This window comes from Brienomyrus brachyistius, chromosome 3, assembly GCF_023856365.1.
Source record: "Brienomyrus brachyistius isolate T26 chromosome 3, BBRACH_0.4, whole genome shotgun sequence".
NCBI lineage: Eukaryota > Metazoa > Chordata > Actinopteri > Osteoglossiformes > Mormyridae > Brienomyrus > Brienomyrus brachyistius.
Genome location: NC_064535.1, coordinates 5,126,113 through 5,154,068, shown reverse-complemented (window position 1 = coordinate 5,154,068; position 27,956 = coordinate 5,126,113). Strand labels below are relative to the sequence as shown.

The following is a 27,956-nucleotide window of genomic DNA, read 5'->3' as shown; positions in this document are numbered from 1 at the left end:
CCTACCGCACAAGCGTGTGCTTCTCTCTCAGTATTTAGGTGCTTCTGTCTGTGTCCAATGGTCCTGTTACTCCTTTGCAGAAATGGGGGGACCCTCTCTTCAATCCTGCCCCGAAAACCCCAGTTTGAAAAAAAATTATGTGTGGAGGTGCAAGCAAACCCCCCCCCCCACAAACACACACACACACACACACACAGTAATCCTCTGAGCCCCACAGGGCTGAATGAAGAGCACCGGTATGTTCCTGGGGTCGGTCAGTTCGGGATCCTCTGCAGAATATCCTTGGTTCTGCCCTGATGATTATTTTTAACAACCCCCCCCCCCCCCCCCCCACCCCGCATCTTGTTTTCCAGTCGCCTGCCTCCACTTCACCAAGGAGCCCAAATCCCAGGATGCATTGCACGGCCGTAGCGCCATGCTGCGCTGCCGAGGTCAGCGGCCCCGCGGGGGTAAGCCTGCGCTGGCTGCTGGACGGTAATCCTGTGCTCGACACAGAGCGTCGTTTCCAGGAGGGCGGCAACCTGAAGTTCACCGCCGTGGACCGCCGGCTCGACAGCGGAAACTTCCAGTGTGTGGGCGGCGAACGCGGCGGCCGGGGAGGAGGCTCGCTCCAACAACGCCTCCTTCAACATCAAGTGTAAGCGACTCCGTGCTCCCCTAGCGAAGCAGCACTTCACTGCTGGGCTGTGCAAGATGGTGTGGGTGGGAGGAGGTCAGATGGATGGAATGGATGCTTTATCAATCCTGAAGGAAATAGCAGTAAGTGTTATAGTGATATATGGTATAGTGATGGTGGCAGCGGTGGGTGGGGTGTTGGGGGTGTGATAGATGGAGTTGTAGCTGACAGAGCGGAGCGAAGGTGGCTGTAGTAATAGGTGGTAAGCTGTCACGTCGACTTGATAGTGTGATATTAATGGTCCTGTAGGTGTAGTAACCATGATAGTTTAATAGATTCCAGTAAGTTGTCATGTTGACTTGATATTGCATTTATTATTAATGGTCCCTGAGGTTGCAGAGTGGTGGTGGTAGCAGATGGGCTAATAATAATCAACTGAATATAATAATTACTGATTATTATTAATAATTACTATTATTAAACTAGAGAAACTAGGGAAACTAGAATTTCCCAGAGGAACCTTCCCGAGGGATTAATAAAGTTCTATCTATCTATCTATCTATCTAATAATAATAGTCCTGCCCTATAGCCAACCCCCCCCCCCCCCCCCCCCCCCCCCAATGGCAGTTGGCTTTACTCCTGTGGGATTAGCCGCGTTTACACTGTGCAGGGCTGGTGGTGCAGAGTGGGTGGGTTATGAGAAACTGCCGGAAGGGGCTCCATACAATCATATAAACAAAAGTATGAAACATAAATATTGTATAACCTAAAAAGGGGCCTCCATGCATGGAACGATGCCGTAAGTCACGCCTTCGCTCATGCTGAGATTACACATGAAAGACATGCTGAGGTACCTAGTCTCTCTGGGCAGCGATAAGCATGGAGGTCTGTTTTGTTAATTTAGTTACATTTTTCCCGTTCTCTGCCCTCTACCTTTACCTGATTTTTTGTCTATTTTTCTTTTCTTTTCTTTGTCGATGCCCTTGGAGAGTGAAAATTTCCCTGGTGGCTGCGTCATCATTACCTCGGAATTATCGTCGCTCGCTTTTCTTTATGTTTTTTTTTTTATGCCTCCCCCGCCGCTGCCGCTGCCTGTGCTTCGGGAGCCGCTGCTTAGCGCCCCCTGGTGTCTGTCCCAGGTTAGCTGACAAAACACCATGGCTCCCTGGACCCCCTGCCTAGCCCCCGACAACAGCGAGCCTTCACTGAACGACTGCGAAAACCTGTCCATCTGCGCAGCCAGCTGCGCATGTGCACCTTGGCAGCCCGCCTGCATCCATATCCGCATCAGTAGGGCTGCACTATGCAGTTACTTCCATGGTGGTGGGGGCATAAGGTGAAGGGGCAGGCTTCAGGGAGCTTCCAGAACATTCCAGAAGAGCCCCTGAAATATTCAGCCTTGTTTACAGCTGCAAATATCATCACCGCGCTGAATAAATTGCCCCGTTTTTTTTGAGGTTTCTTTTCCCATTAATATGGACCATTAAATCGTAAATAGAAATAGTTTTTTATTTTTAATTCGTTTTATTTCTCCCTGCCTCCTTGTTCAGAGTTGCCCCAGAAGACCCATGAAGTCAAATCTCTGTGTTCCGTAATTAAGGAGTGATTTATCGTGATAATAAAAATAGGACCCGGAGACACGGGGGCCGAGTGGATTGGACATGAACTGTGGGCCAGTGCCAGGCGCTGCTGTGAATATTAAAACCCGCTATTAGAATCGGACCGAGCCGCCACTGCCGATGGCACTGACATTTGCTGTCGCGAACCAATGGTTCTCTTGGATTAGTAGCGACCCAAAGTAGATGCCTTTTTACATGCCTGTTTAATTTCAGATGACCTCCGTCAGTTTAGCAGAGACTGTTATCCAAAGCGAGGTACATTTTTGAGAAATCAGGGTCAGACAGTTGCTGGAGCAACTGGAGGTTAAGGGCTGCTCAGGGGTCAGTGGTGACATCATTTTGCCGACTGTGGGATTTGAACCAGCAACCTTTGGATCACTATGTCTTAGCTTTCTGAACCGTGCTCTGGAATACAGTCGCCATTTTTCAGGTGGTCAGATGTAACATATGGTAGCACTTTTACCTACGTAATGTTCCAGAAAGTGCTCTATGGCTGTACCTAAGCAAATGACCCTTCAGGACCTGAGATCAGCTGGCATATAAACCCGCATAGAACCATGAAGCAGAACCTGCCGTTTGTTGATTTCAGTTTCCTTTTAAAGCTGGAAATCCGAAAGTGACCATGTGACTGTGGCCCAGGCTTCCGGAAACCTCTGCGTCTAATTGACTGAACGACAGAAATCTGCAGATGTGCACTGTGGTTAAGCTAAAATGAAATATTAATACGAAGTATGTGACCGCATTATAACAAAACAGGGAATCATAAGTGGGAGGTTCAGGCTTTAATGGGTGCGGGAGAGAGCCGGGCATTAACACCCCCTCCCTGGGACACTGTAGGCAGGGGGAGTTTATAGAACCGCAGAAGAAATAACTCACTCATAACGGGGGGGGTTTGAAGTTTGAGAGCCACTTGGGTGTGGAGACCTCCGGGGAGGTGCTGACAAGTCAGAAAGCCCAAGACCCCCCACCCTGATTTACACTCAGACGGTGCTCTCGTCAGCTGGTTACAGTGCTTAGATCCGCATGTCACTCATTAAATTGTAAATCTTGATGAAAGATTTGGGCGGGATGGTTGGGGGGGGGGGGGGGGGGGACATCATATAGGTCCACCAGTGTCACATGATCAAGCTGGGATGGAAACCTTCCCAACAGCACAAACAGGTTCTTCTCCCAGTTAGCATTTTAATTGTTTGCTGACTTTGGCATAAGGACATTTGGTCGCTGTCAGAGTTACAGCTAGGGTTAGGTTTAGGGTTAGGTTTAGGGTTAGGTTTAGAGTTAGGGTTGCTAATAGGTGTATTGTATGTATTTGTCAGTATCCTATGCTACAAAAGTAACTTACTGGAGTACATCTGTCCTGAAGTCTACTTAGATTTCGCTCCTGGGGGGTCTAACACACCCCCCCCACCCCCCCCCCATTGCTTAGGTGTTAGAGCAGAGGAATGTGTTCATTATCGAGGGGTAAATTCCTTAATGTCAGTGCTTCTGTGAGATGCTGACAGGACAAACAACGCTGTCAGTGACTAGGGACAGAAGGTGGGGGTGGAAGTTCATAATGAGGTGTCAGAGGTGATCTAAAGATACCTTCAGGATCGCAGGGTGGGGGATTTTTGGTCTGTAAGGTCCCTGCTTTCTGCATCTCCGTCTTTCCAGGGCTGGAGAGTGGAAGCGTGACCCTGCTAGAACCAGCCACAGAGGCAGAGATAGAGAGCTCCGCCCCAGTCACGTTGCGTTGCCATATAGACGGACACCCCGGGTAAGACGCACCGACACCAAATACATCAGATGCCAAAATTATGACCTGTTAATACAATCCATTTTATTGAAGGATTTCTTTTAGTTAATTGACAGACTCTAGGGTACAACAGCAGTTCCCTGGATCTTAAAGTTGTTGGTTGGAGTCCTTAGTCAGGCTGCCATGATTAAGACTGTACCCCATTCCCCCTGACTGCAGGCCCACATGCCAATGGTTTAAGGACGGCAGCAGGCTGCCGGAGCGCCACCACCTGGTCAACAATAAGGAGCGCACACTAATACTGAGCAGTGCCAACCCCGACGACAACGGCGTCTATTACTGCTGCGGCAGGAACGCAGCCGACAAGTGTGCAGCAGCAACAACTTCACACTCAGCATCACTGGTGCGTCCGCCTGTCTCTCTGCCTGTACCTGTCTGCCTGAATGTCTGCCTGACTGTCTGTACGTGTCTGTTTTTCTGTACCTGTCTGGCTGTCTGACTGTCTCTCTATACCTGTCTGCTTGACTGTCTGTCTGTACCTGTGTCTCTGTCTGTCTGTTTGAACCTGTCTGTCTTATTCTGTCTCACTGGCTTCCCCACACCTTCTCCAAAGTGTCTGTCTCTACCTGCTTGTCTGTGATTATCTGTCTGTCTCTATGTTCACATCTGTCTGTTCCTGTCTGTCTGTAGCTCTGTAGAGATGTTCTATTAACTCCTCTTGCTCGTTGGCTTCCCCACATGCCGGCCTTACCGTCTGTCCCATTGATTTGGATTACGCTCCCCCCTACTGGTCAGCGGTCGTGCCACAGATTTGTGACGGCGTAACTGGCACATCTCCCCCTCCCCCCCCCCCCCCCGTCGCAAGAACCGCCAGCTGTCACCTCTGTTCTGAAATGAGAAGAGAGGCTTGGCTCTGGGAAAGCGGCTGTGAACGCCAGGCCCCGTGACGTGATTACTGGGGATGCTGAATGAGAAACACGCAGCCCAGTGCGGCTCGGCCTGGCCCAGTCCTTTCAGTCCTGTCACGCAGGGGCCCGGCTGTGTGGGTGGTGCCAGCTCTAGTTACCTGGCATTTTTCCAGCTACGATGAATGCCTTCTGGGTTTGGTTACATGCTGAATGGTCTGAAGGCTGGTTGTGTGCTGATGCAGCCTGATGCGTGGCCCCTCCCTTGAGAACTCCCCCCCCCCTCACTCAGGGCATTTCTCCTCTTTTTTGAGGAATATACCTGGAAGGTCCCTCTCTCGCTTTCTTTCTCTCTCTCTCTCTCGCTGGCCTCTCTCTTCCTGTTGCTCTCTCAGCCAGCTAATTAACTCCAGTCAGTTTAACTGTCTAACAGCTGTACTCCTGTACACTCAGGCCCGGTTCAAAACCATGTAGATCTATAGGCATGATTCCCCTCACCGTTCGATCCCCTCTCACTGGCTCTCCTCACCTCCCACTCCCCTCACCGTCCACCCCCCTCACACTGGTTCCCCTCGCCTCCCAGTCCCCTCACCGTCCGCTCCCCTCTCACTGGCTCCTCTCACCTCCACTCCCCTCACCGTCTGCTCCCCTCAAACTGGCTCCTCTTGCTCCCACTCCCCTCATCGTCCGCTCTCCTCACACTGGTTCCCCTCGCCACCTGTTCCCCTCACCGTCCGCTCCCCTCGCCGCCTGTTCTCCTCACCGTCCGCTCCCCTCACATTGGCTCCCCTCGGCCTTCCATTCCTCTCCCCGTCCGCTCTCCTCACACTGGCTTCCCTCGCCGCCTGTTCCCCTCACCCTCCGCTTCCCTCACACTGGCTCCCCTCAGCCGCCTGTTCCCCTCACACCCCGCTCACCTCACCCTCCGCTTCCCTCACACTGGCTCCCCTCGCCGCCTGTTCCCCTCACACCCGCTCACCTCACACTGGCTCCCCTCACCCTCCGCTTCCCTCACACTGGCTCCCCTCGCCGCCTGTTCTCCTCACCGTCCGCTCCCCCCCACACTGGCTCCCCTCACCCTCCGCTTTCCCTCACACCTGGCTTCCCTCACCGCCTGTTCTCCTCACCGTCCGCTCCCCTCACATTGGCTCCCCTCGCCTTCCATTCCTCTCCCCATCCGCTCTCCTCACACTGGCTTCCCTCGCCGCCTCTTCCCCTCACCGTCCGCTCCCCTCACCCTCCGCTTCCCTCACACTGGCTCCCCTCGCCGCCTGTTCCCCTCACACCCGCTCACCTCACACTGGCTCCCCTCACCCTCCGCTTCCCTCACACTGGCTCCCCTTGCCGCCTGTTCTCCTCACCGTCCGCTCCCCCCACACTGGCTCCCCTCACCCTCCGCTTCCCTCACACCTGGCTTCCCTCACCGCCTGTTCTCCTCACCGTCTGCTCCCCTCACACTGGCTCCCCTCGCAACCTGTTCCCCTCACCCTCTGCTCCCCTCACACTGGCTCCTCTCGCTTCCCGCTCCCCTCACACTGGCTCCCCTCACCACCGTTTCCCCTCACACTGGCTCCTCTCACCTCCCGCTCCCCTCACTGTCTGCTCCCCTCACACTGGCTCCCCTTGCCACCTGTTCCCCTCACCCTCTGGTCCCCTCACACTGGCTCCTCTCGCTTCCCGCTCCCCTCACACTGGCTCCCCCTCACCCACCTGTTCCCCTCACCCTCTGCTCCCCTCACACTGGCTCCTCTCACCTCCCGCTCCCCTCACTGTCTGCTCCCCTCACACTGGCTCCCCTTTGCCACCTGTTCCCCTCACCCTCTGGTCCCCTCACACTGGCTCCTCTCGCCTCCCGCTCCCTCACTTTCCACTTTCCTCACACTGGCTCCCCTCGCCTCCCGCTCCCCTCACCGTCTGCTCCCCTCATACTGGCTCCCCTCGCCACCTGTTCCCCTCACCCTCCGCTCCCTCACACTGGCTTCCCCTCGCAACCTGTTCCCCTCGCAACCTGTTCCCCTCACCCTCTGCTCCCCTCACACTGGCTCCTCTCGCTTCCCGCTCCCCCTCACACTGGCTCCCCTCACCACCTGTTCCCCTCACCCTCTGCTCCCCTCACACTGGCTCCTCTCACCTCCCGCTCCCCTCACTGTCTGCTCCCCTCACACTGGCTCCCCCTTGCCACCTGTTCCCTCACCCTCTGGTCCCCTCACACTGGGCTCCTCTCGCCTCCCGCTCCCCTCACTTTCCACTTTCCTCACACTGGCTCCCCTCGCCTCCCGCTCCCCTCACCGTCTGCTCCCCTCATACTGGCTCCCCTCGCCACCTGTTCCCCTCACCCTCCGCTCCCCTCACACTGGCTCCCCTCGCCCGCCTGTTCTCCTGACCGTCCGCTCCCCTCACATTGGCTCTCCCCCGCCCGCTCCTCTCGCCACCACCTACCCCTTCCTAATGGGTTGACTGGCACTGAGCACAATAATGCTGCACCAAGCTTCTATTTTTATTCTTGCTGCCTTTCTGTAATTTTTAATGGATTTCTTCTGAACTCTCTCTCATTAACAAATTAAATATTAAGAGAACCGCTGCTGATAGGATGGGGTTTTTTTTTTTGTTCTTGGGCAATTGTCTATAAACTGTGCAGCAGGTGAAAATCCCAGGAGGTGTTTCTGAGATGCTGGAGCCCGCCAGGTCTGGCACTCACTGTCACACCCCGCGTAAAATCAATCAGCACGGCCTGATCTAATGCAGGACCGCCAGAAGAACAGAACCTCCTGGCCTTCTCAGTGGGCTGTATGGCTTCAGGTGCAGCCACATGATTGGCTGTTTGGGGAGCAGGTGTATCCAATAACACCCTGTGTGTGTGTGTGTGTGTGTGTGTGTGGGGGGGGGGGGCATATATACACTATGACCACCCCCATGTGACTTGAATAATATTAACTATCCTGTATATTAGATGGTAAACTAGCATTCTAGGACTGCTACATAGCTCATGGGGCTGAGTGTACAGGCTGCAGGCCCTGCAGTCATGGGTTTCAAAGCCAGCCTCACCTGTTTGTGGGCAGTGCTGGCTTAATGGTCAGGGAAGCGCACTTGTAATTCAAAGATTGCAGGTTCAAATCCCTGACCAGCAAAAGCACTTCCCTGAGCAAGGTACCGCTCCCAAGCACTGCTCCCCGGGTGTTGAATTAGGTGCCCCCTGCTATGTCACATATGGGTTAAATGCAGAGGACGCATTTCGTTGTTGTCTGCTGTGGTGTTTCTACAATGACAATTAATCACTAAATTCATTCAATACTAGTATTCAACATGCAGAAGCAATGAAGAGTGTTTCTGAAAGGGCCAAATTGTTAGCAGTTAATTGTTGGGTTAGAGCATCTTGAAACTGCAAGGCGTTACGGATGCTAATGGTGGGCCGTGATATGTACCTATGTATGGTCCAGGAGGGAGAAACCACAAACCGCCGAGACCCGTCAGTGTGGGACGTGATCAAAGGTTCAATTGGTGTATATGTTTATATACAGTACTGTGCCAAATTCTGTGAAAGTTAGTGAATATCGGCACATTGGCATAAAACTATGATATTGTCTTTTAAAGCGTTTTAGCTTTGGCATCCTTGTATATACAGTAACCATCCAACATATCCATGTTTTTGTTGACTTCCTGCATAATTGTATTTCATGTATCCATTTTTAAATGGCATTTTTTCTTCTGAGAAATTACACTGTATACCGCATATCTTTATATATGTGTGTATATAAAGTGTCAGTAGTGTTTTGGAGCCCTTGTCATGTCACGCTGTTTGTATATGTGCGCGTGGTGCTGTGTGTGTGTGTGTGTGTGTGTGTGTGTGTGTGTGTGTGTGTGTGTGTGTTAGGTGTGATATTCTCTGTACATGCCTCGTGCGTGTGCACATGCGTGCCTCCCTGCCGATTCATGGCAGAGATGGGGAGTAGCCCCCCCCCCCCAGGAAACCCAGCACCTCTCCTCCTCCTCAATTAGTCACCTGCTTCATTTATAGACAGGGGGGGGCGGATTAGCACCTTGGGAGAAGGAAAGACGTCTTGACAAAAGACGAGAACATAACGGCTGCCAGCTTTCTCTGCCGTGCAACGTTTCCCACATTCCCCCGGCTCCAGGCGGAAGCCACTGACAGCTGGGGGTGTTCCCCCCCCCACCACCCCCCTTCTTGGCTTGAAAATATAGATTGCTGCTTATACATACCTATCAGCCTGGCTGCATTCATCAGCACTTGGAAAATATCTGTGATTTTCAATCGCCTCCCCTGGACTGGGAGGCAGCCCAGGTGTGCTGCGTTCTGAGTTCATTTTCAGCCCCCCCACCTCATGGCACCCCCTCTTCCCCCAGCTTTAGCCTGCCTCGTTTCACTCTGCAATATGCCCCCCCCCCCCCCACCCGTTGATCTGTTGCGGTGCTTGAGGGTGCAAAAATTCTGCTGTCATCAGGACCGTTACTATAGTGCCAGGTTCAGGATTTCTGACACAGCATTTCCTGGGATGATCTGGGTGACATTTTTTGAGCTGTGCTTCTGCTCATGAGAGAAACTGGACTTATTTGCCTCAAGCTCACTTCAGGGGCCTGTTAACATTCCATAATTTAGTCTCGGATGTTGCATGTGGGGCGGCGCGGTGGCGCAGTGGTTAGCGCTGCTGCCTCCCAGCAAGAATGTCCTGGGTTCGGGCCTCAGGTCGGGTGTAGGACCTTTCTGTGTGGAGTTCGCATGCCCTCCCCCGTGTTCACGTGGATTTCCGCCGGGGGCTCCAGTTTCCTCCCACAGTCTAAAGGTGTGCAGGGTAGGTTGATTGGCAACTCTAAGTTGGTCCTGTGTGTGTGTGAGTGTGTGTGTGAGTGTGTGTGCCCTGCAGTGTGTTGGCACCCTCCCAGGGTTGGTTCCTGCGTGCACCCATTGTTCTCGGATAGGCTCCGGGTCCCCTCCACAACCCCAGTAGGGATTAAGTGGTTACGGTGATGAGTGTTACATGTGTTGGCATGATTGTTGGATCTTGGCCCCTTCTACAGAAAGTAGATCTTCTTTACAGCTTAACTTTGAGGTATATATTTTCTATGCTGACTCTAACCCAATGGCCCCTCCCATCCCTATCTCCAGATAAGAGCTTCCCCCGGCCGCTCATCACACCCCAGGACCAGGTGGTGCTGAGGAACGAGGATGCCGTCTTCCACTGCCAGTTCACCGCGGGTGCCGGCCCCCACCATTGAGTGGTACCATGGCACAAGCTCCTCGTCAACCGATCCCAGTAGGTGCCTGTCACCCCACTGGCCTTTGGTATCGCTCTCAGGCCGGAGTGAGGAATCGGGGGGGTGGCGATAATTACCTCACTGCCAAGCCTTCCCATGATTCCCGTGTGTCTCCATCCCACTAAGAGGAAATCACACCCTTTGGAGGGTCCTCCTCCTCGCCACGGCGATGCAGTTTGATCTCACAGGAGCGCCGTCTCACCTCTGGTTTGGAATCGAGCAGCAGGATACCTCAGTTGCCTCACATCCCATAATTCACCAGCCAGCGACTTGCGTGTTTCTCTGCGATACACCTGGAGAAAGCAGGAATTTCTGAATTTGAGGGATTTGGTGGGGGACGGGGGCATGTTACTTTTTTTTTTTACAGTAGTCTTGGTTGCTGATGGCATATTGAGATGATTTTGAATCTGAAATAATACTTGTTTACACAAACACTCTGGAGACTATAGTCTTCCTGCAGCCGCACTTGCAAACTCTGAGTTCTGTTGGGGAACTTAAGTTCCCTTGAGTGTCTGAAGTAGTTGAGAAATAACACCCCCCCCCCCCATAATACAAACATCTTTTTGCTCCACAGCCTTTGATGGCTGGTGTTTCCCGGTGAGGAGCATGATGCTGGGGGCGGAGCCTGGGGTATATTCAAGCATGTGTGACGTGGGGGGGGGGGCCTGCAGTGCTGCCGCCTGTATAGAACTGGGACAGGATGCGTGGTAGCTTCCTGCAAGCATCGAGAACTAATTCAGACGCATTCACATTGAGCAGGGTGCCCCTTGGGGCCTGCATCGACAACAAATGAACCTGAACAAAGGGGGGGGCGTTGTTCTGGGGAGGGGGGGGGGGTTAGGAAGCGAACGTGAAAACAGCACTTCTGATATCACACCGGTGAGCTCACCTGGGGGGTGCAGGAGCGGTTTAATCCGAATTGGGTAAATCTACTCGGCTTGCTATGCGTTTTTGGGGCTTTTGTTCCCATCACAGTTTCCAGGTAAAAACTTTAGTTTTTAAAGAGTTTGTGTCCTGGGCAGCTGCGGTGCCGAGTCCTCCATCCCTCTCGGCCGCCCGCTGTCCGCGTGCTTTTGGACAGGAACGGACAGCGCTGCGGTGCTCTGACTTGCGTTCGACTTTTGGCTTGTGCTGAGAGGCAGACTTTGTGCGGTAGAAGGTTCCAGACGCCCAGGCTGCTGTTTCCTCAGAGGAGACCTGGAGATGCTCCGCTTGGCATTGGTGCAGCTGACTGTGAGCCCCACAGTTATTGTCAGAATCAGGAGAAACACAGACCACTGATTACATATGTCTGGTCCTGCGTCACGCAGGAGATATGGAGATATTCAAAGAGATACGACTTTTCCTTCCCAATAAACAGATTTCTCCTGATCGGAGTCAGTGGTCAGTCCTTACTGCTGCTGAAAATGGCCTCCAAGTGCAACATAACATTATGAAATTCTGGTTATGGTTGGCATTAGGTCTAAGAATTTGATATTGGGTTTTCTCAGCAGGGTTAGGTTTAGGGTTAGGGTTAGGTTTAGGGTTAGGGGCAGGGCAGGCCGTGACTTTTAGAATTAGGGTTCTTGCTGCAGCAGCTGGTGTTTGGTTTATGGTTGTTTTACTTAATGTTGGAATTTGAATTAAATTCTGTTTCACGTCTGCATTGAAGCAAACTGCCAGTCACTTACATTGTATTAGTCCAGCCCGCTCTTCCAGAACGCCGATTAAATCCTTGATTGAGTCCTCGGCTTTTCTTCCTGCTGCTGTGAGACGGCTGCTTTCCTCTGAACTCAGTCCAGCATCGCTGACAGGTACGATGAGGTCGGCTTCTGTACATCAGGCTTGTTAGGTGGGGGGGGGGGAGCACTAATCCACCACGGCCGGAGCTGCCATCAGCCCGTCACTCGCAGGGGGCACCCGTCGTCCCCCCCCCCCGTCAGCCGTCTTCAGGTGCAGGATGGGGGGAGCCGCCTCACAGCCACTTACCAAAAACAGCGACAGCAGAGAAGTCTGTCATGGAGAAAAGGGGGTGTTGGGGTGGGTATTAAGATGGGGGGGGGGGGGGCTTCTGAAATTATTTTTGATGTGTGAAAGTAGAATCTAAGAATAGTTTTCTCTGTCCATCTCACTGACACAAACTGCTGCATGACAGCAGCCCAAAGCTTAATCCCGCTGAGCAGGGTGTCAATCCATGGAGTATTTAGTGAGATTTTGGTGTTTTTCTGCTTGACTTGAGGAATTATACCCGTCCTTTAGTGTATCCAAAACGTGCTGGAGGGCAGAGAGCCCTGTAACCCAGCCTGGATGGTGTGAATGGATGATGGATGTGGCCCCTACCCCTGGTGGTTACAATGGGCTGGCATGTATGTGAGGAATGGCACCCCCAGTGGTGGAGGTGGGGAGTGCATTGGCAAGCTTGGCAAGTAACAGAATGAATAGAAATGCTGCCGTCTGACCTGCCCAGCATCACACTTCACTGCATTGTATTTACATGCAGAAAGCTTTTATCCAAAGCTGTGCAGAGTTGGAAAGGCAGTCAAACAGTCCCCAGAGCAAGTAGGGGTTAAGAGCCTGGCTCAGCAGCAGTGAAATCACTCTGCAGCCCTGGGATTCAAACCCACAACCTTCAAATCACAGGCATAGCATTGTAACCTAGGGAGTTCCTCACCACGCGTGTTAGTGCTCGCTGTGAATTCCTGCCACGTGGTGAGGAGAGAGTGACGGTACAAACCTTCCTGACAATTCCGTGTCCTAACTGCCTGCTGACAGATCACTGGGTCATTGTCCTGAAACTGTCAAACAGCATCCCCTCCCCCCCATCCAGTTGAATAAAGCTACATGGCTGGGGGAGAAATTCCAGGATGGGTGTGGGAGTTGTGAGCACATGAGTGCCCCCTGTGGGCCTAAGCGGTGTCTGATTCTCCCTCTCTCCTCAGGGTGCTCCTGTACAGCAACGGCACTCTCCACATCACCCAGGTGAAGAGTCGTAACACCGGCCTGTACCAGTGTGTGGCCCGTGGGTCCCGGAGCCCTAACGTCACCCTGCAGGCTCACCTGTGGCTGGCAGGTAAGTGCCTCATTCACACAATAAGACCAGAGCATGTGTGATGCCCCCTAATGGTGGATAGAGGAAATTGCACCTACCAGCACAAATCCACAGAGAGATAAAGGCCGTCTTATGGATTCCACCAGAATCTTCCTACATTCTTCCGCATCCCATGGCTCGCATGCAGTGGCTAGTGACCCCCCTGGGTTGGAGTAGCCAGCTCCACCTAGCCGGGATCCTCCTCCCCCAGGACACAAATCCTACTACCATATTCACACCCCTCAGACCCACCGGCCCATTTAATTGCATTAAGTCCCCAAATCTGTCGCTAATCCGTTACAGCATTAAACAGGATTGCGTCGCGCTTGAGGAGCGGTTTTTAAACGATTTTCGCTGGTCCTTGCCCGCCTCCAGCAGGTCACAAGTGGCACCACCCACCTTTAATCCCAGACAAGAGGGTTGGTGCCCTGCATTATAGATGTTTCCTCAGTTTCCTCAGATGTTGACCTCCGTGTGATGGGACGTTGTTCCCAGGGTGACCGCCGCGTTACGGGGTGTCATTCCCGCGTGACCACCGCGTTACGGGGCGTCGTTCCCACCTGACCACCGCGTTACGGGGCGTCGTTCCCCACCTGACCACCAGCGTTACCGGGGCGTCGTTCCCACCTGACCACCGCGTTACGGGGTGTCCATTCCCGCGTGACCACCGCGTTACGGGGCGTCGTTCCCACCTGACCACCGCGTTACGGGGCGTCGTTCCCACCTGACCACCGCGTTACGGGGCGTCGTTCCCACCTGACCACCGCGTTACGGGGCGTCATTCCCGCGTGACCACCGCGTTACGGGGCGTCGTTCCCACCTGACCACCGCGTTACGGGGCGTCGTTCCCACCTGACCACCGCGTTACGGGGCGTCGTTCCCACCAGACCACCGCGTTACGGGGCGTCGTTCCCACCTGACCACCGCGTTACGGGGCGTCTTTCCGATGTGGCCACCGAGTACCGGGGCATTGTCCCCACATGGCCGCCGCGTTACAGGGCATCGTCCCCACATGGCCGCCGCGTTAACAGGGCGTCATTCCCGCGTGACCGCCGCGTTACGGGGCGTCGTTCCCCGCGTGACCGCCACGTTTACGGGGCGTCGTTCCCCGCCTGACCGCCGCGTTACGGGGCGTCGTTCCCGCCTGACCGCCGCGTGGCGGGGCGTCATTTCCCACGTGACCGCCGCGTTACGGGGCGTCGTTCCCGCCTGACCGCGGCGTGGCGGGGCGGTCTTTCCCGCGTGACCACCGCGTTACGGGGCGTCATTCCCGCGTGACCACCGCGTTACGGGGCGTCATTCCCGCGTGACCACCGCGTTACGGGGCGTCTTTCCGATGTGGCCACCGAGTACCGGGGCATCGTCCCCACATGGCCGCCGCGTTACAGGGCGTCGTTCCCGCGTGGCTGAGGTACTCGCCTGATGGCAGCATTGGCCCAGTGAGAAATCTCTCCAATTTTTTTTATAAAAATTCACATAAAGACACTGACAAACCATGCATCACCCAATTCTAAATTTACTGTACTTAATAAGCCGTTTCAGCTGGGGTTTACAAAATTCGAGGCAGCAAGAATATAATGCATTTTACAAAACTGCAATATGTGTTTTTAAATTACAATAAAATAAATCAAAAACCTCCTCTACCTCCATCGACCAATGGCCTCTGATAGTAAAAGGTATTTTATCCAACATGTATGACATGTTACCTTATAAAAAATGTCTAATTATATTCCATTTTTAAGTTTCATTTTTCCACGTGTACGATGTGGACCAATTAGACCCAAGCACTGACCTTTGCGTCCACCAACCAGAGCTTCCTGATATTTGCTTGTAACCATGATGAACACCCCCGCAGGGATCGAGGACATGGGGCCGGCCTTGTCACGGGTGTTTGTGGTGGACAGCGTGCAGCGCGAGGCCTGCCGCCCCCCACACGGCCACCCCGAGCCCCAGGTGTGGTGGGAGAGGTCTGGGGTACGCGTGCCCCCACAGGGCAGGGTGCGGCATGAGGGCACCGAGCTGGTGTTCAGCCCCACCGAGGCCGGTGACTCCGGCACCTACACCTGCGTCGCTCAGAACAAGGCGGGGCAGCGGAAGCAGGACCTGATCGTCACGGTAGCCAGTAAGGACCCCCCCCCCCCCCCCAATCATCTCCAGCTCCAGGTCTCTCTGGGTCAACCTGCAGTAACCCCAGCCATGTACATTTATCCCAGCCCCCCCGGTGTGGGTCACCAAGCCAGTGGACACTGACATGGAAGAGGGGCATTCTGGGTACCTGCACTGCCACGCCCGTGCCGCCCCAGAGCCTCAGGTTACATGGCAGCGGGTCAGGTGCCCATCAGCCCAGAGGTTAGTGTCTCACGTCTATTTATCTCTAAATTATAAATGTCATCATATGCAATAATAATATTTCTGTAAAAACAAGAGGCTGATTGCTAACAGGACCCCCCCCCCTTGGGTCCTCTGAGAACATTTTTGCCCCCCCACTGGCCTGCTTGTACTCACCATTTTTTAATGGTTGTCCATGTCCACACTTCTGTTACATTTGGCGCGCTCTCTCTCTCTCCCTCTCTCTTTCTCTCTCTCTCTCCCTCTCTCTCTCTCCCTCTCTCTCTCCCTTCCCACTCTCTCTCCCTCTCTCTCTCCCTCCCACTCTCTCTCCCTCTCTCTCTCCCTCTCTCTCTCCCTCCCACTCTCTCTCCTCTCTCTCTCTCTCCCACTCTCTCTCCCCTCTCTCTCTCTCCCTCCCTCTCTCCCTCTCTCTCTCTCTCTCCCCTCCCACTCTCCCTCTCTCTCTCCCTCTCTCTCTCTCTCCCTCTCTCTTAGGACTCCCGCTTTGAGGTATTCCCCAATGGGACCCTGCGCATTAACAGCGTGGAGGTGTACGACGGTCTGCTGTACATTTGCCAGAGCGAGTCGGTGGGGGGCACGCTGAAGGCACAGGCGCGTGTTACTGTCTTGGGTAAGCCCCGCCCCCTCCTCTTCCCGGTCCCACCTACTCTGATATAATGTTCCTCTTTCTCAGTACAGATGCTTCTTGTTTTACAACAGTTGCGGCTTGTAACTTTACGCGACATTAACAACATTTAAGAGTCATCAAACTTGCGACATCATTCCGACTTGCGACCTCTGTAGTGAACAGTGATTTTTTTTTTTTCTGTGTTAAACCAAATTTTCTCAAGCCCATTACTGGTGCTTTTCCTCTGATACCAAGAACTGGAGCGGTACCTGTGCTGGCACTAACCTGCTTACTAGCAGAACCGAAAGCGTGACCCAACTGAGCTGGTTGCGTCACCATCATCTGATTGGTCAAAATACACGGAGATGCATGGATTATCTGAAAGAAAAAGGGACATATTTGATATATTATTCATTATTAATATATTGCACATATCCTTGTACTTATGCATTCACGATAACTCAGAACGTGAAAATCTGATGATAACATCGCGGTGGTTCTCACAGGCGTGCCAGCGGGAATTGGATGTGATAAATAAATATGTACAATGTGTGAACAGCAAATAAGCCTCCCTTCGGTTTTACGCCGCTGTCACTCCTCAAACCCGGCGCCGCCTTTACTGAGCCGACCCTTCTGCAGGGTAAAACCGAAACGAGCCGGAACCGCCCTGCAACTAGTCTCTCTTCGCGGTACGGGTCGGTTCCTGTTTGCCAGTGGAAAAGGCCCATATGTCTACAAAACGCCCAAGTGCGTCAAATCAAAATTTCTGTCTCTCTTATTGTATGTTTGCGTGGCACCCCTCCTCCATCCCCCCCCCCCCCGTCCCCGTCCCCGCACGTGTGTCTGATGCCTCGCAGAGCGGCTGAAATTCACGCCCGTGCCCCAGCCGGGCCAGTGCCTGGAGCTGCATAAGGGACAGCAGCGTCCTGTGTTCCGCCACAGGCGGGAAGCTCCCCACATCCAGTGGATGAAGACAGGTGGGCGATAACTCCCCCCTCCCCCCCTCCGCCCAGCCGACACCATCACAAAGGGGGCCATTGTGGGAGGGGAGGGACAGATACACACACATTCTTCAAAGCTTCATGCTGGTGCTGGGGGAGCATAAAGCCGCCTGTTTAAAAGAAACATTTGCCCCCCCCCCCCCCCCAGACCTCAGAGGTTGACTGTTGATAATTATATTGTACAGCTAATCCAGGTTATGATGCCAGCGAAGCTTTTAAACTGATTCTTTTGTTCTATTCTGGAGTTTTAGACACGTCAGTAAAACAGGTCACACTAATAAATTATATTCATGTCTGGATGAGCTTGTTTTACTCCTGGAATGGCTGAAAGGGAAAGTGGAGGTAACTGTGACCGGGCCTCTCTGGCGCCCTCTGCAGACGGCAGCGAGATCCCCGGCCACGTCACTCAGCGAAGTGGGACGCTGCTCTTCTCCGGGGTGACACGCGGCGACGCGGGCAGCTACACCTGCCTGGCCTCCAACAAGCAGGGGGAGATCCGCGCCACGGTGCACCTCACTGTGGCAGGTAGCGCCCTCTACCTTGCCTGTCCGGTATTACCACTGAACATATATGCTGTTTGTCCGTAACGGCCGTCAGGTCAGACTACACTAGTGCCTTTCCAGTGCCTTCTTACATGCCAGTTCCGTTTGCACCCCTCCTTCAGCTGACACACCCAAATAAGGATACGCTCCTTTTCGGTCTGATCGCATGACACATCCAGTAACGCAATGTTAGCGTTTAATAGATGTTACGGTTTTTCATTTCGTTCTATGAAGCTCTGCCTGAAGTATAATACATGATTTATGAATCTCTGTCTGAGGCTCCCTGGGGGCTGGGTGATGTATCTTCATTTGTTGAATCATAGGGCCAGTGAATATCACTACGAGTCGCCCAATGCTGCCACCAAAGGGCAGTGCTAGTCATTACACCTTTGATAAATAGCGCGTCGTGGCAGAAGCGCAGTGTTCGGTGTCCGACCTGACGCCGTCGACCCCCACAGTTTACCCCGTGTTCAAGCTGGAGCCGGAGAACGCCACGGTGTACCAGGGGCACATGGCTGTCCTGCACTGTCAGGCCACCGGGGAACCTGAGCCCAGCATCCAGTGGATGGCCAAGGACAAGCTTCTGGACCCCAGCTGGAGAAGGTCTGAGTTTGTTGTGGGCGTGATGTGGTGGTGGTGGGGGGAGGGGGTTTGTCTGCTCATGCATTCTCATAGGAACCTTGAGGTTGTGACTTTGCATGTAATTCCTGGTTTGAAGGTAATCTAACCCTCCAGCCACCTCCAGTGACACTAGGTGGTCGACTCTATCGTATCACCAGTACGGTCTGATGTTACCTCTCCCCGTTAGCCATGACGCACTACCCCTCCCTGCAGGTTCCAGGAGATGCCCAACGGCACACTGGTCATCACCAGCGTTGGCATGGAGGACACCGGGAAGTACACTTGCATCGCCGGCAACGCCTGCACCATCCGCCACAGCACGGCACAGCTCTACGTCGTAGGTGAGCCTCCGTGCAGTGACTGCGGCCCTGCAGTGCCAGTTCAGGCGTTTGGGGTTTAAGCACAGCCCTGAGGTCATACATGATGAAGATGCCCAGTGAGGGTAACAAGCCAGCTAGTCTCACAGCTCCCTGTCATGTTACCCTGATTGCCCACCTGTAATTAGTGATGCTAATTGTTTTGAGTCTTTGTGTCATGCAAAGCACTTTGGGATAGCTGTACTAGGAAAGACCTGATTTAAAAATGACCCCAAACGGAAGAGCAAATGTCCAAAACTCATTCAATCCACGTGATACGTTTTCAAGAAAGAAATTTAACGAAAAGTATTTCATTGGATTCCATGAGGACTGAGTGTGTTATGATTCCCGATACTGTAACATACGACGAGGAAGCCTGGCGGTAGGTCACTGGCGGTAGGTCACTGGCGGTAGGTCACTGGCGGTAGGTCACTGGCGGTAGGTCACTGGCGGTAGGTCACTGGCGGTCACAGACAATAAAAGATGAGCAAAGTGAGCCCGTTAGTCGACTGGAGTGCCTAAAGTGTAGCTCCTCCAGGTTGGGGGGGGTGTAGGGTGTTGAGCTACGCGAGAATGTGGGCAATAGAGCTGAGACAGCTGTAGAACTCATTGCTGGGGGGAGCGTATACGGAATCCCCCCCCCCCGAACAAGCAAAATGGGAGGGGAATGTAATCACACCCTTCTGTCAGTTACTCCGGATACAAGTGTCTGTTATTAAGGACTGGGACTTTCCAGAGACTGTAATGTAATAAGCTCCTTTCTGTGCTGTAAAGGCCCCAGTTGTCCAAGCGGGGATTGACATTAAGGGTGGTTTGATAGCTACTGAGTCTCCTTGGAGGTTATTGTGTCTTCAGTGCTTGGGGGAGGATGGTGATGGGCTGGAGGGGGGGGGAGGGGTGAGGATGCTGTCATGGCAACCCCCAGGCCTTATCTCCGAGGTCGGGGTCATTGTCATCGGCAGGCGGTGATGTCCCATCGCTGCTGCAGAAGGCGCGTGATCTCAGGCCAAACCGGAGGCTGGTCAGCGGGCCTGGAGATCCTCTCCACTCCCATCTGTCCCTGTCATGTCAGATACGCTCCTCTGGTTCAGCGGAGCTCAGCTGTCCGCAGCGTAAGGTCTTAGAACCACTAGCTGTCAAGCTCCCTGTCAGCTGCCGACCTCATTATAAATAAAACCTTCGCACGCCCTAGAAACGTGCCTCCACCGTCCAGCTGCTTAAGCAAAAGGCACTCGTGTCTTTTGGGTCCTGCAGAGAAGCCGGAGCCAAAGATCATGGATAATGAAGAGAAGGCTCCCTACAAGATGATCCAGACCATCGGGCTGTCGGTGGGTGCGGCCGTGGCCTACATCATCGTCGTGCTGGGCCTCATGTTCTACTGCAAGAAGCGGCGCAACGCCAAGAGGCTGCAGAAAAACACGGAGGCAGAGGAAGCAGAGATGGAGGGTCTGAACGGTCAGTGTGGGAATGCCAGACTCGCTTTGCAGTCAGCTTGTGCTTCATACTGCCCTCCTCTGGCCACCTGGGGTATCGCACGACTTGCATTGCACTCCCATAGCTACCGCAACATTAGTTGCCAACACTGTCAGCTGCTGAGCCCAGTTACTGTGTTTCGGTCGGGGAACTACTTGTTTCTGTTCAGCTGCTGTCCTTGCAAATCCTGGCTTTACGCTAAAATGCACATCCGTCATTCTGTGACACCCACCAGTGATTTGTTGATCTATGACACCCCTAAAATTCATGGTGAAGGAGCCAGTATTACAGATTATTGTTTTTGGGAAGTGTTAGTTCACCAATATTATTTTGAAACGTGATTTTTTTTCCCCAGCCTTTAAAAGTAACTGCTCTTTAAGGATTGAGGAACCCGCTGAGGAACACAGAACATCTGCACTTTATAGAGTCTGCCTCGTTCCTCAAACGTGTTGAGTCTTGCTGTTTATAATGTGACAGAGCGTAGGCAGAGCTGGAGAAGCTGCCAAACGTTCCTTGCTTCTTTCCACTGGCTGACGGCAGAGATGGCGTCTTGCCGATCGATAGGGCGAAGCCCACCGTGCCGCGAGCCAAGGGATGGGGGTTATGCTATCCGCATCACTGATGGTGGCGTGGCATGACGACTGTGCTGTCCACTAGGGGGCGCCGTGCAGGAAAACGGCCAGGTCCCGGCGGAGATTCCGGAAGAGGTGGCCTTGAGCAGCCTGGGCACCACCGTAACAAACAAGCATCAGAGCAGCAACAACAAACTGCATTTTCCCCGGGCTGACCTGCACACCATCACAACACTGGGTAAGACAGACATCATTGGATCAGAGGTGTGCTCAGGGGGCGGGACCACAGCGGCCGAGTCGGCCTGAAAGCTGATTGGCTTCCTGAATGCCTCCTTATCTGTCACTCACCGACTCAGAACTTATCATTGACCAATGATAAGGTTGGCCCCTCAGTATGAATTATAGCCCCTCTTATACCCCCCCCCCCCCCCACCAACAATTCCTAGAATCGCACCTGCTTAGAATCGCAATGGGTGGATGGATGGGTGCTTGACTAGATATAGATGGATAGATATTCATGTTATTTAGAATCGGGAATATGAGCAGCATCGACGTCATCTGTGTGCATGCCGACCGCACAGGGAGGGGTGAGTTCGGGGAGGTGCTGCTGGCGAAGGCCAAGGGCGTGGAGGAGGGCGAGGCGGAAACGGTGGTGCTGGTGAAGAGCCTGCAGGCACGTGACGAGCAGCTGCAGCTGGACTTCCGGCGCGAGGTCGAGATGTTCAGCAAGCTGAGCCACCCCAACGTGGTGCGTCTGCTGGGCCTGTGCCGGGAGGCGGAGCCCCACTACATGATCCTGGAGTACGTGGACCTGGTAAGGCCCCCACCGCCCAGCCGCAGCATCTACCACCCATCACACTGTTTAACGATTTCCTGCCTTTTTTATCCCCCCCCCCCTCCCAGGGAGATCTGAAGCAGTTCCTGAGGATCTCCAAGAGCAAGGAGGAAAAGATCAAGCCTCAACCACTGAGCACCAAGCAGAAGGTTAGAACATGGAGCTTCCTTTTCCGTTTCTCTGGTGGCGGGGGGGGGGGTCCTGTTATTTTTGCAGGTGGCCAATTTTTTACTTTCACAGCAGCAGAACTGGCAGTGCAGGAAGGGCTTGGTTTCCTACGCTACCCAGGATCGCGTGTGTCCGTTGTCACTTCATCACCAGTGCTGCCCCCCTGCCCCCAAACACACACTCACACACCCCTAACGCTCAGCCCCACTCCCCCCCCCCAGGTGTCCATCTGCCACCAGGTGGCCCAGGGCATGGAACATCTGACCAACCACCGTTTTGTCCACAAGGACCTGGCTGCCCGTAACTGCCTGGTCAGCAGTCAGCGGCACGTCAAAGTGTCCTCTCTCAGCTTAAGCAAGGACGTCTACAACAGGTAAGGACATGATTTATACTTACTCATTCCCTACTACAACATTCACTAAGTTTGCTAACATTTCCTTAATTGTTAACTCAATTTCTTGGCCTCTTACATGCGCCACACTTTTGCTACAAGTAGGATTGGTACTCTGCCTCCACCTTGTGGCCAAGTTATTTAACTACACTTGCCACACCGTACAGAGACTCAGTCAATTAATGATGCAGGATGCTGTTAATGCTTCTCAATTCCCATTATCTGTCTGCCTGCAGTGAGTATTACCACTACCGGCAGGCGTGGATCCCACTGCGCTGGCTGCCGGCAGAGTCTGTCTTTGAGGACGACTTCTCCGCCAAGTCGGACGTGTGGTCGTTCGGAGTGCTGATGTGGGAGGTTTTCAGCCATGGGGAGTTGCCCTACAGCAAGCTGAGTGACGACGATGTTTTGGGAGGTGAGGGCTCACCTGGATACAGTACCACTCACAAAGCGTTAATTGGTAGCTATGTACAGATGCGTGGCTCAACAAGTTAGGATCCAGCATCTGTGACCCGAAGGGTGTTGGTTCAAATCCCAGGGATGACAGAGTGATTTCACCATTAAGGCCCTGAGTGAGGCTTTTAACCCACAATTACTCCCGGAATTGTCTGAAAAAATACATCACTTTGCCATTTAAGTGTTTCCTAAATTAATGTAAAAGCTCTATCTCTATTAATGGATGGACTGATGAAAGTTTTTCCAGAGTTACTGACTTGCATCAAGCCTGTTTCCCCCCCCCCCTCCCTCTTTACAAAAAAGGGTGAGATTTCATATGCCAGGGATCTGCCGCTACTTAATGCTGAAGGTCCTTTCAGCAGATAAACAGCATGTGATTCTCCCGTTTATCTCACAATCTCCGCAGTTAGTGGGTTTATGTATCTGCACCTGGTCACATTACCACGAGTCAGCAGTGTTTACCGCCGTTTACCGTTGCCCTCCCTGATGCATTACTGTTCCCCTGGCAGGCCTCCGGGAGGGTAAGCTGAAACTGCCCGTGCCCGAAAACTGCCCATCCAGAGTCTACAAGCTGATGGCGCGGTGCTGGACCACCACATTAAAGGATCGGCTCTCCTTCAGTGAGATTGTCAGCGTACTGAGCGAGCTGCCCTCTGACACCAAGGTCTGATGCAGCAGGCAGCAGGGTTGGGGAGGGGGAGGATTGTCAGGTGGGGGCTCCCCATTCCAGCACACTCCCTCAGACTATGAACTTTGACCCCCCCCCCCCAGCAAGCTTGCAACCTTTCATTAGAGAGATGGATGGGAGGAGGCTGTAAATGTAACTAAATTAATAGGACTTTTTATTTGATGTGGATGTCAAATGAAGAGGTCAGAGGTCACCTGCCTTAAACTGCCCCTGCTGGGGTATGATGCTCCTCAGCACTGATGCACAGGCTCCTGGGATCTACCTCTGCGAGACACTTTGCTTGGCCTTACTCCTCTACCAGATCCAGGGAAGGAAGTAACAACATATTGAAAGAAATAAGAAGATGTCTGCAGTGAGCTTGCCCAGGCTGAGGGTGGCGCTGTTGCTTGTATTCCCCTGTCTGGGACCACAGTACATTCGATGTCAGAAAGTGAACATATTTTTGTTTGACCGAGTAATGAAATACTGTCACGGTTAGGGTGTCCTTCTGCTATGAAAGAGCATCATTTGAAGGGCACAAGTTTGAAAAAACTATTTCTGAAGGTCTAGTCTGTTACTTGTGGTCCCGAGACCTGGAATCCTCTATTTAAAAAAAAGTACTTGGATCATCTTGATTAACAAGATGCCAGTTCTATAAAGTACGGTTCATAGAAGCTATTATTATTATTATTATTATGAACAGTCCCCTTGGTTGCTGTGTGAATGTTGTGTTTTTGGAGATATCTAAAGGCACATAGCGGATTTATTTTTATTTTTTTATTCCTCCGGGGCTCTTGGGGGTGACACCTCCACCATATGCCCGACTCGGTGGTTCTGGAAGCCGGACTGCAGAGGTCACGACCTGGCACGGTGTTGCCACTAGGATGCCTCACCTCAGCTGGCCCCATTTCCCCTCCCTGAACTGATCCAATCGGAACCTACCAGGCAGCAGGCTAGACCGACCCGTCCGCAGGTCTGCGTGCTATGTGGTGAATGTGCACTGACCATACTTGGTCTCCACTTTTCTGTAATGTTCTAGAAGGATTTACAGGAACCTGTATTTATTTAAGAGGGACCTGACTTATCATTTATTTGTTCCATAATGGTACCATTTAATTTTTTTGTTTGTTTTTTTTATGGATGTATATGTATTCAGCATTTTATAATCCTTCATTATCCTCATCATGTTTGGTAAACAGAGCCAGGACAAAATAGCTATATGTGTATAAACCTGGGAAAGGTGAGAGTATGGATATCACTGTTACCACTAACTATTAAGTGCCTGTTAAATGAAGGATTTCACCATTATTTTTGTACAATATCTGAACAAACTGCCTTCTGTTTTTAGCAACAATTTTGTATTTGAAATTTTCACTATGAATGACGTTTGTTTCTTTTTTAAAAAATATGGCTAATTTAATTGGATAGCTTTTTATCTGCGTTTATTTTACAAAAGCCTCACGCGGTGGTTTTTGATCTGCTTCTGCACGTGGTTACAGCAGCCCACATGTAAACAGGAATCTCTCAATAAAGCTTCGCTTTTATTCCCCACTGACTGCCATTGATTTGCTGAGGTTGTCCCGTCTGAAACGCTAACGATTGTCGCTTTGAGTTGCTTTCAGTGAGATGTTGGTTTATCGTCATTTACACCATGTGGTCACTAGGTGGCGCTTTACATTTAGAATGAAAGTGGTCAAACTAACAACATTTATTTTGGGGCAAATTTCAGCTATTTAATGACTTCAGTACCGGTATTTTTTAATTATAGGAAACTAATTTGATTGGGGACTCTGGGCTTTTATTTTTTCCCACAGTATAACAGAAGCTTTTCTTTGATTTACACACCTCTTCTGAGTACCTTAGACCCACAAAATAAAAAAATATATTTTCAAGTGTCTTGTCCTCCAAGACCTCCTTGTGGTTTGACATGCCTGCTCTCAAACTGAAGGCGTACGCTTGTCTCAGGGCTGAGCACAGAGGAAATGGTGGTCAAATTATTACGGTAAATGTGCTATGTTGGCGTGTTCTTATTGCCCCCCCCCCCTCCAAAACCTGAGCCACCCACATACCAGGCCATCTCCCCAAACATCTCGCCACCCCAGGACCACCGGCTATCCGGGTCAGCTTCTCCACTTGCAAAGTTCTCGTGGAGATTTAATATCTACGTGAAAGTCGAAGGCACAGTGTTTTCCGTTTGCCTCTCTGCTGTAGCTGCTACCTTGTGCCAGGAAGCTGTTGATGCACACGGCCTTTGGCCTCAGAGGTGGCTACATTTGCCACATCTCGGCTGGATCGTTTCGTTAAATGCGGAACAAGTGAGGCCTTTTAGCCCGTAGTCAGTCTACCCCATGGCATCTTAGGAGGGTGGATCACGTCAGAATTCATTTAATTTTATATACTATCACACCCAAGCAGAGGGATTCACACCACAGGATTACATAGTGCCAGTTCAGCTACTCACTGGTCTAACACACTAGCCGGTGGTTTAAAACTTATTCCTTATACTTCTGAACTCTCAGCACTGATCTCGAACATTCTGAAGCAATACCCCACATGTGCAATTTCCATATTTATGTGCATTTAGTCCACTTGAAATCTCTACCTCTGTGAACTTACTTACCAGCATCTTATTGTGTGTGTGTGTGTGTGTGTATCTTGTACATATATAGTGTCTGTACATACGCTCCCATTCTATTTATGCCTCAGAATCTATTTAACTGTAAATATACTGTTAATCTGCTGGCGTGTTCCGAACTAAATCTCATTGTACTTACAATGACAATTGGGCACCTATCTATCTATCTATCTATCTATCTATCTATCTATCTATCTATCTATCTATCTATCTATCTAGGCCATTAAAGTAAGTGGTCTGATTTACATTAAAAAAATATGGCGACTTGAGGAATTCTCATGCATGGTCCTGCCGTCAGAAGGAGCAACTAAATTCTGTAAGCAAGGCGGATCCGTGGTTCTGACACGCGGGCCTTCCTATGAGGCCTGGTCGCGCGCTCACAGCCGCTGTTGCTCACCGTGTTTGCTTCGCGGAGCTTCTAACAGCTTGTGCGCCGTCTGCGTCTCGGCTATCGCGTGTGCCAGGAAATGTTTAGCCGCGGCTAATGGCAGTAGCTGGATTTTGTAAATGCCTGTTTGCCAGAATCAGAATACGATACATATTTTTAAAGAATAGATGCCGGGGAAACACTCACAGTCTTAGCTTCGCTGAGCAGGGTCACACGCTTCAAAGTTCTTAACGGAGTGTAGTAACAGACATAAAATGCCTGGCATATTGTTATTAAGAGTGTTATAGGCAGTACAACTTTCTTGTCCGAGGGATTTTGCTCCATGTCGCTAGAAACCTTCCACCTTGACTCCGGGTCCAATCAAATTAACATGGCATCACCTTCAAGCTGTTTCTATGGAAACGGCGCTGCCTGCTGTAATACATGGTATAGAAAAGCTACAGAACATTCAGACAGCTCTGAATCTGTGGATATGATTTGTCTCTCGTCTGTGTTTGCCCAAGTAGCTCTGCAGTGATTTGTGCACTTGAATCCCTCAGAGGAACGATCAGCAACTTATATTATGCTGTGTTACATAAGAACTTACCATATGTCTTGTTACACAAGTACCTCTCTAAGAGGTACATACTGGCACTATTGATTTCTGTAATTTACTCCGTTTGTTTCTATGCCATCGTCATGCTACATTTAATGAGAATGCGTTGTGATTGTTGCATTTTTTTTTGCTCTAGGTTAGTGTCACTGGAGATGCATGAATAGCTGGTGGCTAAGTCTTTGCTGGGGGGGAGGTCTGATTTTAATGAAAATGATCGAGAATACAGTATTTAAACTAATGTACATTTATCTGGGGTGGAATAGAGCCCACTGCCTCTAGGACTGGTAGTTCACATCCCGCTGGCACTGTCCAGTTGTTATGCGTTTTCCAGATGTGCTTCCTTTTGCAGTCCAGAGGTCTGCAGTTAAGTGAATCAGAGATTCTAAATTGTCCATAATGTATGTGCCCTGCAATGGACTGGCATCCCAGGTACGGTGTGCCCAATCCTTGGAATTTATGCCACCTCGGACAGGTTCCAGGCCTGCCCACCGCAACCATGCACTTTGTGACTGATGGATAATTGAGCATAGCTGCTACACTTCTTTTACACTGGAACACAACTGCAATTGCTTATCATATGCATTTCTGCGCTGTTTAAATTACACACAAACTCACCATAACCATGTTCATATTTGGTGGTTTTGGGTAAAGGGCGACGATAAAATGTTAAGCCATAGTATAAGATGGATGGTAGAACACCGACATGTAAGTTGCTGATTTTAAAAATTAATATAAAGCATGCGACTATTTTGGTGAAATTAAATAATTAAAATATAGCACCCAGCATGGAATCTGAATCACCACTGAATTAATACGAAACTTGTTTCTCAATATGATCAAACAAAGCTTCACTCGCACTGCATACTCCGTGCACATAACCTTTACAAACTAGCGTGTGCTACACTATCACTTAGTTTTTTTTTTCTCTTCTCGGGGTGACGTAGGGATGAGCGCAACCATTTTGGTATTTATTATAATTAGCATTTTGGTTTTGACGAATGGCGGCCTAGCTCACACGTTCAGCGACGAATCAAAGTGCGACGCTGTGACTCACCAAATAAGGAGATAGACCGCCATAAAAGGA

The 27,956-nt window shown here is 51.6% G+C and overlaps 1 protein-coding gene across 1 annotated transcript; it reads left to right on the top strand.

The window, feature by feature from the left end:
* The first annotated feature begins 223 nt into the window (after positions 1 to 223).
* On the top strand, positions 224 to 24,805 carry ptk7b (protein tyrosine kinase 7b). The gene is given in 25 exon segments (XM_049007753.1): positions 224 to 236; positions 354 to 427; positions 429 to 575; positions 577 to 637; positions 3,889 to 3,991; positions 4,190 to 4,329; positions 4,332 to 4,373; positions 9,998 to 10,086; positions 10,088 to 10,149; positions 13,065 to 13,195; positions 15,069 to 15,335; positions 15,427 to 15,537; positions 15,540 to 15,562; positions 16,040 to 16,175; positions 17,030 to 17,149; positions 17,552 to 17,698; positions 18,174 to 18,318; positions 18,550 to 18,677; positions 19,947 to 20,147; positions 20,823 to 20,975; positions 21,319 to 21,551; positions 21,641 to 21,721; positions 21,962 to 22,113; positions 22,368 to 22,546; positions 23,097 to 24,805. Coding segments are annotated over 25 exon segments (3,099 nt in total). The 3' UTR covers positions 23,258 to 24,805.
* Positions 24,806 to 27,956: the final 3,151 nt, after the last annotated feature.